Source organism: Austrofundulus limnaeus, unplaced genomic scaffold (genome assembly GCF_001266775.1).
Source record: "Austrofundulus limnaeus strain Quisiro unplaced genomic scaffold, Austrofundulus_limnaeus-1.0 Scaffold375, whole genome shotgun sequence".
NCBI classification, from domain to species: Eukaryota; Metazoa; Chordata; class Actinopteri; order Cyprinodontiformes; family Rivulidae; genus Austrofundulus; species Austrofundulus limnaeus.
The window spans coordinates 213,344-224,838 of NW_013952777.1; the positions used below are offsets into that span (position 1 = coordinate 213,344).

The window sequence follows — 11,495 nt, forward strand, 5'->3', positions numbered from 1 at the left end:
AAACTGCAGAGTTCTGGCCATTAGATGTAGCTCGTCTGTGTTGGGACATTCTTTTGAACAGTGGCTGCTTTGTTTCCCACTGGGGAAAAGGGCAAGTTGTATTTCTGTCATATCAGCTAGTATTGGCGATGTTACATGCTGTCYGTCCACGTCTGTTGTTGTTTACAGCCAAGCAGGTACAGGTTGCGTTTTCCTGAAACGCAACAGTGGAAACAACTGACAAATGTTTGCTACATCACAATTTATTCAGCAAATGTCTTTCCATGGCCCCTTTTATGCACTGACTTTTTTTACAGAAAATCTAAAAAACCACCTCGAGAGCGTAAAATCTTTTTTTTTTTGCAAAACTGAGGGAGTTTTTTTCTTCTAATATTAAGGTTTCCATCAATCTTTTCTGATGCGATACTTATAAATGTGCATAAAAAACTTTTATGGACGCCACTACTGAATAGCTCTTACTTTAAAAGTTATAATTTTGTTGCCTTATTTGTTTTACATTCTGATAAAACAGATGTCCATGACTGTTGAACTGTGTTGGCTGTCTAAACTAAAAAATGAACTATATTTATATGTAAACATTGATTTGAAGCATCGTTTATTGCCTTTAATGAAACTAGACAGAAATTCACCAACCAGCATTAGTGCTTCACCTTTTGAGGATGCTACATGAACCCAAGCTTGATCTTCATATTTGCATCATCAGTGTGTAGTGGGTGGTGTTTGCATCACTGCTGCTGCATCAATGCAAAGCCTGCTCCTGTTTTTACCCACCCACCCTTATTACCGTCACCTACACTTCCACATGAGGCTCATTAAAACAGCCTCCAATATGTGTGCATATGCATCTCCTTCTGCCAGCGTRGTCGGCAGAGAGAGAGCGAGAAAAAAGGAACTGGTCAAGTGTGTTGTTTCATATGGTTTGTTGAGTGTCTCTCCTAATGGTGTATATAATTCAAGTGCCCTCCAGGCATGCTTTCAGGAATTCTTTTGCCTGAGGTAATGGGGAGCAAAGGCCTGGGTTTTAGGCCCTTGATTATTCCATTGATGTGGCAGGCTGGAAAAAAGTCATCTCCAACCGGATTAGCGCCAACATCCCCATTAATTATCGATGAATCTGAGCTCACGGTTTAGCAAGGTGCTGGGTGTCGCCCCCAGAAAGCTACTGGAGCGCGATCCTGCATCAGTGCAGTTATCAACTCTTGCAACAGTGAATAAGCCAAGAAGCTTTAGAAGTGCTTAGTGTGTAATCAATAAATAACAGGATCCAATTCTGTGCACTGCTTTGGCGCTTTTTAGTTTTTTTCYCTTCTCGCTTCCCATCTCTTCCAGTCGAAAGGGGCGTTGTGGGACAAAAGTCAGTTATCTGCCGCTGAAATATCCAGCCGTTAGGGTGCCACTTGTTTAGTTTGCCTCATGTTTCTTTAATGATTATCATCTTCATTGAGTATGGCTCATATTTTTGAATAATGATAATAACAATTAGGCTTTTCACAGCTACAGATGGGGAGAGCTGCTTTCTCTCCACTGGAGCTATATAAAATGCGTGGATTAATTGAGTGGTTTTGAATGGGAGTTGTTTGTGTGTGTGAGTTAATGTTGTTGAACCTGAATAGGGGAAAATAAAGGCCCATGGTGCACTTTGCTTTTACGTTCTCTTTCAGCACTCAAATACTTGGTTTCACTGTTTCCTTCAGGTGAGGTTAACTGGCCTTAATAAAGTCTTATCGAAGTCCTACAGGTTGCTGTAAGCATCCATGATGCCATTGTTATGAAAATCAGCTAGCTTTGTTAGCGCTGTTTGTGCTTCTTGACTCTTTTTTCCCACCTATTTTCCTTTTATTTTCCGCCTCCCCCTCCTCGCAGCCTTGCCTTTTGTAGTGCCKTGTTACTCTTTCCACCTCAGGTAAAATGGCAGAATGCGCTGGGGCGACACTTCAATAACTATTTTCCCCTCAGGATAATAAAGACTAAATCTCTCTGTCATTTTCAATTCTGCACTGACTTGGATGGGAGAGTGGGGAAATGCGACCTTACAAGTTCTTTGTGCTCCCCTTTCCCCCACTCTCTTTCTCACAGAAGGATGTGAGCGCTTACTGTGTTTTCATGGATGAGGCGGGGGGGAGAAATGAAAGGCAGGGTTATTTATAAATGTATTAAAATTGAATGCATTTATGAGGTGCTGTTTTCCAGCTATTCTCCTTTTGCCATTGTCATGTTTCTATACCCATCCGTCTGTGCGTACAAAGCCCTCCAGAATTCCTTCAAAATCAGATTTATTCCTTTTGAACGCCAAGGCACAGCGAATGCAGGAAGTAAACAGAGTCTGAGTCTCATCTCTGCTGTCTCTTCCTGTTTCTCGTCATGTGACAGGTGAYGGCCTGGACAACAGTGTGGCTTCGCCGAGCACGGGGGACGACGATGACCCAGATAAAGAGAAGAAACACAACAAGAAGAGGGGGATTTTTCCTAAAGTGGCCACCAACATCATGAGAGCGTGGCTCTTCCAGCACCTAACAGTAAGTTCAGCAAATTGACATTTTGTTTGCTCATTTTTTTTCCTTTTTATATCATGTGTGAACCCTAATGCACAACTGAGAGCACTCTTATCTTGTTTCTATCTCTTTTCTCATTTAATACTTACACACTTACACACTAAAAACACATTTAAAGAAACACATACTGTATATGCACCATCCAGCACTGAAAGGCTTTTTGACACTTTTATACACATCACCAAAGTGTGTCTGAGTTTGTACGGTGAGCACTTCAAAGACAGAGGCTGTGATCTTAGAGAGATCTCTGATCATCCTYTGAAAGTGAATGAGGCTGAAGCCAAGGAGAAGGACCCCAGGCCTTATCTGCAGAYAACTGTCTGTCTCATGGGAACGAAATTGGTTATATTTTAACAAATGCTCTGGATTCTGCAAATGCTTGTGGTTTGGCTTATAGGTTTTCCTCACTTAGTAAAAAATGCAGTCTGACAGTATCACAAATAGTTTTATTATGAGAGTGGAAGGTTGAATCAAGAGGGAACTGGGTACCATCTTAACACAGTTTACATTGATTCCAATAGAATCAGTTTAGCAGTCTTTGTGCTAGACATTAGTGACTCATCAAAGCAACAAAGGTAAAAGGTTAAATGGAATTCAACCATGTTAAGTGGAATAATATTTGACTGTAGTTTACAAGGGAGGTTTTATGATCAAAGTAGCCTCTTCACTAACATTTGAATGGGATATTTGTGCCAGTGGTGGCTCCATTAAGGAATCTTGTTTACCACACWGCAGCTAAGGCAATTTTACTGACTAAAAATGACAACAGTTACTTTTTTTCTCAATTCACATCAGAAAAGCTGAGAAATTAATTACACGCATGCTGACCCTGTCTGATCCTTTGAAATAATCCAGCATGTTATCCCTTTGTTTTGAGTGTACGTATATGTTTAAATTTTTTGAATGCAACTGAATCAAAAAACGTTGAAAAATTAAAGAAAATTGTTGTTAAATACAAACTTACAGAACTTTATTATACAGTAAAAGGGACACAACATGCAAAATCCACATTTTTARTCATATGCATTTTGTTGTGTACCTGGTGTCTCTAAGAGTGCATAAATTAGGATTTAGTCTCTTCCGGTGCTATGTAAATATCRTTATATTCTATTTGAGTAACATTTTCCACCATGTTCAATTTTCTCTATTATAACTCTATTACGTTTTCTGAACTTTTATGTCAAAATATTGTAGTTTGGMTTTAAAAAGACAGCTTCAAAACAAGTTGATCTGAGACACACCTCAGAAAAGGGGTGAAAGAGGGGCTTGTGGAGTTACAGTAAGGAGGAATTCAGGCCAAAGCATTGAAGTTCCACAGTATATACTGTAGATCTCAACTGAATTTTAAAAATGTGAAAAAAGAATTTAAAACATTTTGTGCCTATTTTAAACAAAGCTGCCCACATGGAGTTCAAAGTTTAGCGGAAAGCCAAACAAATGAGTCAGAAATAAGAATTATTTAATTTAATTTGATTTAATTTTTTGTTCTTCCTTAAGGATTTATTAACATTTCTACTAAGATCTTTCCAAGGAAATGTGTTTTTAAAGTACTTTACCAAGTCGTGCATCACTCACATTCTGCCTGCGTCAGGAGTTTGGGTAGAACGTGATACARTTTGGCTAAGTGGGTGTTGGTTTGTGTTGCATAAGCCAATGGGGAGGATATGGAGCAGAGTTATATACAGTATGAGTTGGATCATGGTTATTGCATGGGCTCAACTTTTTTTTCTGTTTGTTTTGTACAGACTGCACATTTCCTGAATAGTAAATAGCAAAGTACAAGAATGTTCTCACGTGTGGCATGTACATAGGCAAACTTTTATTTTTGTCATGTCTATGYAATGTGCATCGCTCAAGACTTCCCATACTTTTCACCTTTCTGTCCTTCCCTTTTTATCTGACCTCTACACATACAGCYTGATACCTTCCTGGCCACAGAAGAAATGTGTTTGAAGCACACACATCCTCTGTGAAAACAATGTAGTATATACATGTCATGTGAGACACACATAGCTGCATCCCTTTGACATATTACCCCATAAATCTGGCTTATGGGGGGCTTCTTTATTGTTAGATTCCAAACGGTTAGATAAAAGTGTGTGGTTTGGGTAGAAACAAAAARGCGATGAAGTGAGGTGGGATATAAGGAAGGGCTTGTCATTGTTCTTCCAACAGGCAAAGACATACTAAAATATGCACTATGGATATGAAAGGTCTATTGTTTCACAATTAGGAGGGAAAAAAAACACTGTTTTTTGTTGTGTTGCTGCTTTTTTCAGTCGTATCAAAGTTTTATATGAAGATCATTTATAAYATGTTCATGAACTTCATTGAACTGAAATGGAACCTTCAGGAGCAGCATCTTTGCAGRAAAGTATTGTCTTAATTTTGAGAAACACTGGCACCAACAGCACAGCCAATGCTGTGGTCTCATTTGTTTAATCATTCTTCACTGCCATCATCAGTTTAATCACCATTTGTCTGTGTTTATGAATGCTACTCATAGCTTGTTTAAACCTTTATAGCATTTTGTTCACTGGACMCCAGCATGATTGGTTTATATGAGCATAAACAGGTATTCCAAAATCATTCATTTTGGCTTCATCAGCTGCTCTGTATTTGTTTTAAAAGAGGATGGAGGGCAGGAGTCTGGATTCTTGGAGTTGGGCATGATGCTAATTAAGCTCATGCAAATACATGCATGTACACATAAATGCAGATTTAATTATTTAAACCTTTATTTAACCAGATGGCTCTCATTGAGATTAAAAATCTCTTTTTCAAGAGAGACTAGATACACCATCTTCATGGCAGAGTGCTTTAAAACACCTTGGAAATCTGAGTCAAAATTGTTTGTTTTTCAAGTTTAATTATGATGAAATTGTGACTAAACTCAAAAACAACGCAGCAAACTAGATTAAAATCTAAGTAGAAGTTTGGATTCTGAGTCTAATTGTATTATATGTTAGTCGCCCTCACAATTGGCTCCTCAAGGGGGTTCCCATTGCACCAAAGCGGAAAGAAAAGGTGGGTGGGAAATCGGGGCTACGAGTGCACCAGCAGGGTAATAGGTAGTGATTATAAATCAGTTCTTTTAGTGTTTTGCTGAAAAGATCTCTGCTCATTTTAGCCATAAAATGTGCTATTTCTTTTTGTCTTGCAAAAGGTATTTTAGAGCAACATTAGAAAAATGTTCCTACTTTTTATTACTAAAGCATTGAAAGCTGTACTTTGGGTATCTATCGACTGACAAGCAGAACCCAGGTTTGTGACTGACATAGCAGCARCACAGAATTTGTGATTAGGACATTTGCAGCTCACTGAGTTTTCTCCAACACACCCAATGAGCTCATATGTTGTCGACAATGCTTGTGGGACAAGTTCATCGCAAGAATTTGGCTGTGCTAACTTGGARCGACGACAAAACATTAGCGTTAACCGCCTGTCACCAATGGCAAAACTATGCAGCTTGCTGCCAGCTTGACATGCAGCTGTAAACTTGGTAGGGACCCAAAATAAAAGGAGAGGGGGAGGTCTTCTCACATTTTGATGACTGTTTTTATTTGACCTCTTAAATTAAAGCCACCAGTTTACTGATCAGGTATTTGGGAAAAGGAAAATGTGTTTATATGTATACTTTCTTTCTTCAGRAGCAGCACATTGTTAATACTCTAAAGAGTGGTAATGACTAAAATTATGATCACCAAAATTATCTTAAGTGGTGAAAGCAATTCTTAACGAATTGCATAACAGATACGTTGAAACTTACAACTCAAGAATCAAGTCTTAAGATGAGTAAGCAGCTTTCTTATCCTTTTTCCACACTCCTTTCTCAATTGTGCAGTGACAGTCCACCTAACCAGCACCCTCCCCTCCACACAAATAGTATTTCCTTGTTTAATTTAACAAGAAATGAGTGGTAAATGAAAGCTCAGGCCTCAAATCCCCAATGCGTCCCGCGCTCTGCTCTCCACTCCCCTATGAAAAGGCAATTTGTGAAATTATGTGATAGAGTAATTAGATGGAATTCACCCCCGCCTGCCTGCCGCACACACAAACCATATTCCCATTTAGATTGTAGCCCTGCAAGACTCATGCAGATGTGTGTGTATATGTGTGTGTGTGTGTGTGTGTGTGTGTGTGTGTGTGTTCCAGGGAGAGGGCAGTGGGTTTGGCATCTGAAGTGTTATTCACAGACTGGGGCGCACACTTTCATACACATTATCGCTAACACACTCACATCCTGGCTCTCCTCCCCTCTTATTTGTACACAGATGCGGTGTAACAAGGGGCAGCCATGATCGCAGCTCATAAAAAAGCCAACTCGCAAAACTCTCAATGAGCTGCCTACCACCACCACCACCCCCACTTCCCCGTGCCTTTCTTCCCTTTAAAATGTGTAAAATGCTGAGAAGGAGAGAGTATAAAAAAAACCCCAACTGGAAGGCATAATCCAGCGTTAATACAATTAGAGTATAATTTAACCGCTTGCGTACACAGATGTAGCCGCGCTGGGGGAGTGCTGTTCCCCCACCCTTGGATTTTTTTTTCCTACACACAGCAAAGTGCTGAGGGGGTTTGAGCAGAAACAGGTGTGAAAAGTGATATAATTCATTTCTGCACTAACAGAGGAGGCCAGAAAAAGTATGGTGTGGGCCCTGGGTGGTTCAGGGTTGTGTGCAGTACTGATGGGAGGCAGAGAGGAGTGGATGAATGGATGGATGGATGGATGGATGGATGGATGGATGGATGGATGGATGGATGGATGGATGGCAGTGTTTGATTCTAGAATAGCATGTGGGACTTAAACAGGTGGGATGAGGCCTTGTGTCTTATTGTTTTATGCTGGGGTTGATGAGACCAAAAGTCAAAAGTGAAGAGTTTTAAGGTCTTGTCCACACGGAAACACCAATGTTGTATAAAGTACCTCAAAGTGATGAGTAAAAGTACAAGTATCTTATCATAAAAATACTTTGGTAAAAGTTAAAGTCTCCTCAAAAAATATTACTTGAGTAAAAGTCTTAAAGTATCTGAAATGTTTTGTACTTAAATATCAAAAGTAAATTTCTGACACAAAATCTACTTGAGTATTAAAAGTAAAAGTACTGAGTAAAAGTGATCAGTTAGATTTTCCAAAATGACATTTATTGGGTGGTGGCTTCTCCAAAAAATATTTTTTCTTACAGCGTGCAGCTGTGATGGGTTGTGTACAAGCTAATACGGTATCAGAATGATATATATTTACTGTATACTTCTCATCCAACCACAATTAAATTCACTCTATACAGAAGACACAATTTACCAAGATAGTATTTTTTAAAGTAATAGCAACTCGGAATAAAACAGGAGTAACGACTTTCTACTTCTTACTTTTTTAAAAAATGTAGAGAGTGGAAAGTACAGATAATTGTGTAAAAATGCAATGAGTAAAAGTAAAAAGTACGCTGAAAAATAATTTCACTAGTAAAGTACAGATAACCAAAATTTCTACTTAAGTACAGTAACAAAGTATTTGTACTTAGTTACTTTACAACTCTGGGAAACATACCTTTTTTTTCTCTAAACAAAATTYCCCAGTAAATAAGCACTGTTTCTAAAACTGTTTGATCTACAAGGAAATTAGAAAAACAACCCCAAAATTGCTCTGCAGCTGTACCACTGCCACCAAAATACACCAAAAATAAGAAACAAAGTGTGGAGCATGCACATAAAGCTTCCATGCTGAGTGCAAAATGCAAACACAACAGGAAGAGGACAACCTAAGTGTGATTAGAGAGGAGGTTGTGACATTGTTTTTAAAATGTTGCATTTTGGCTGTCCACAAGAACTGTGGGAAAATGTTTTCAAAATGGCTGTTTTGTGGTTCCTAAAATGTATGTTTTGTGAATGCAAGGCTMAAACTATAAAAAAATAATGTTTCCATATTCACAAAAAAAAACAGTTGTGTTGATGATCCCTGAAACCCTAACTTTAATGTCTATATGAATACTATTAAAAATTGAAGACTTTTTACTACCTAAAGCACTAAATTAGGAGAACAAAATCCATATCCACACTCAAAGCTGACCTAAACAACACAGGCAGGAAAAAACAAACAAACAATCATTTGAGGCCAGAGTTCGTCATTGTTTCAGATGCCATTATTCTTCCACTGTTTATTGCTGGAATCTGGATGTGTCAGCACCCCGATCACCCGCTGCAACCCTGAACCTCCATGGCAACCYATTCCTGGAACGTTGGAACAGACCCTCAGGTTCTGTTTTCATACTGAGACCAGAAGGTTACTTCTGGCCACTTTGATCTTTATTACACAGTTGTAGTGATAAGAGGGAACAGGGAACACACAGAGACATTTTATAAAAGATACAATGCCTGGATTGATCCCTGAATGAGGAGCTACAAGTATATTTGTCATATTTCTGGCACAGTTGTCTTGTGATTGTTGTTAGAGCTTTTTGTCTCGTCTGTCARCTGCACAAATTAGGTTCCTCAAGAAAATATTTTAATTGAACCTCCGAGCCACAAGGAYGCCTCGTTAATAGCTTTGAAGAGACATCATGAAACAAGCTTAAAAGGGGACCGTTTATGTTCTTTTTAAAAAAATGTATTCATAAAYGACAATAAAGACACGTCTGTTGTGATACTGTAATACTCAAACTTACGTTTCAGATTAGGTCTTAATTTAATCGAAGTGGCAGTCAGATTGTTTGGCGCCGCTCTATGAAGACTTCACAGACATCCTAAGAGAGTAGAGACAGATAGACAGCTCTGCCAAAGGCCTGGTATGACACTGTGACCAAAGGAACAAGTTAGATTTATTCTCAGCGTTTTATTTGGTTTCAGATACTTTATCTCTGGGAATGGGATTGGCTTTAGGCTGTGTGTTTGTGTGCATCTGTCTTTGAGGACCACTGTTTGGTGCTTGTGTAAGTGTGTGTGTGTGTGTGTGTATTTGTATGAGGGCATTTGGAAGCAATGACGATCAGTACCATTCGCAAGGAGTGGTTGGTGTCAAGAAAGCGGCAGCTGAGTCAACCTGCCCACCCCCCATTACCCATGCATACACATGCACAAACACACACACACACACACACACACACACACACACACACACACACACACACACACACACACACACACACACACACACACACACACACACACACACACACACACATTGTGCCCCAGCCCCCACATTACCCCACACCTTGTAATGAAAACATCATCAATTATCCCTCCTGACAGGCCCCAGGGACCAAATGCAGACAGCTCTCTTTGGGGGCTTCTTTTTGTCAAATGACCCTCACAGACAAACAAACTTCACACATTTTGTGACTCTTTCATGACAATTTGGTTTCAGCATTTGTAAATAATAAAAAGAAATACCTTAAGATCATGTTCTTACCAACATGTTCTTACCGACATGGTCATGATTGTAGGAGTTGTCCATCTGGTGAAGGTGTGGAGATCAGGAGGTGTGTACATGTTTGTGGCTTTTGTGAGGGTCTTGAGATGTAAAAGAGCAGGAAGAATGGGGGTGGGATGGGGGTAATGGTATGGCTGGAGCAGAGGGAGGGCAACGGTCCTGACAGAAACTCCTGAATGGCCATCTGTGTCATGATTGATGGATGGAATGATGGATGACTGAGTGGACAGAGCAGATGGACAGAGCAATACAGTAAATGATCGAGCAACTCACAYGTGGCACATGTTGGCAGCTCAGAAAAGAAATGTTTTTTTTTTTTTAGATATTTTCTTTTGGCGTATATGGAGCTCCTTTTATTAATTTAAAATCAGCATAATCAGTCACTATCGATTGTTTGTACTGATGTAGTTTACACAGCTAAGATCATTTGTCAGATTCCTGTTTCATTCTAACAAAAATCGAATTATATGGGGAAAAAGCAATGGTTGAAATTCAGTGGTGCATCCATGTCATGTTGAATACATTCCCATAAATGGTTTCTGCAGTCGAACTAGGAATCTTGTTCTTATGATACATTTTGAAAAAAATGGCTCTCGTGCTTAGCAAAATCTGAAAAAATAAAAAGTGGGAGGGATGTTCCTGTTAAGAACATTAACTGCAAAAGAGAAAAAGCAAAAACAGTCCATACAGACCATGTAAGATGAAGCAGTGTGATCTTACAGAGTTATTCTCTTTCTTTTCAAATTTATTGTGACATAATATTTACATACTCCGAACAGGCAGAGGGCTAAGTTTGAATTACATTGACTCACAAGTTCTGAGAATGCTTGAGTTCATTTTTTCTGCTACTTTCTCTCATGCACTCCTTGTATCGTTTTACCCCACTATTTAAAAGCCCTCAAGGGCAGTTAACTTTTAATTCACATCACCTTTGAACTTTTCCTAGACGTCTGCCATGGATCTAGACCAAGAGGAAGCACATATGTGTGTGTTGATCTGGCTTTAGTCAAGAGGTGGGCTAGTGGGTTTCCTTGAGAATGTGAGAACTTTACAGACCCCCAAGGTTGGTCAGAAGCACTAGAGGAGATCAAGAGATCTAATGGCTTTCAAGACTAACATGCATATATTGGTCAGTACAAATTTAAGTTACAGGATCATCTTTTTGGATCATACTTAGACCAAAAAAGTGCTTGTTAAGCTACACATGCATTTAGATTTGTCACTTTTTGTAACCATTGATTGTGCTTTCTGTCTCCTCTTTTGCCATCTTTTCTTTGTTTGTTTATTTGTTTATTTATTGCTTTCCCTCCTTTCCAACTCCAATTTAAGAGTTGGGAAACTATGAAACAAGTCAGTGTGTGGTTTCATTGTTGTGTGTCAGAATGATTGATGGCCTCATGCTGAAGCTGTGTTTCACACTAGTTCTATTTTTCATTAGCAGCTGTATGTGAGCAGTGTGTGTGTGTGTGTGTGTGTGTGTGTGTGTGTGTGTGTGTGTGTGTGTGTGTGTGTGTGTG

At 39.2% G+C, this 11,495-nt stretch overlaps 1 protein-coding gene across 1 annotated transcript in view; it reads left to right on the plus strand.

Annotated features, from left to right (window-relative positions):
• meis1b (Meis homeobox 1 b) overlaps positions 1-11,495 on the plus strand; it is a gene marked incomplete in the record, with an annotated part of 80,313 nt that overhangs the window by 37,297 nt on the left and 31,521 nt on the right. The window contains 1 exon segment of the mRNA XM_014023528.1: positions 2,371-2,516. Within this exon segment, the coding sequence (XP_013878982.1) occupies positions 2,371-2,516 (146 nt within the window).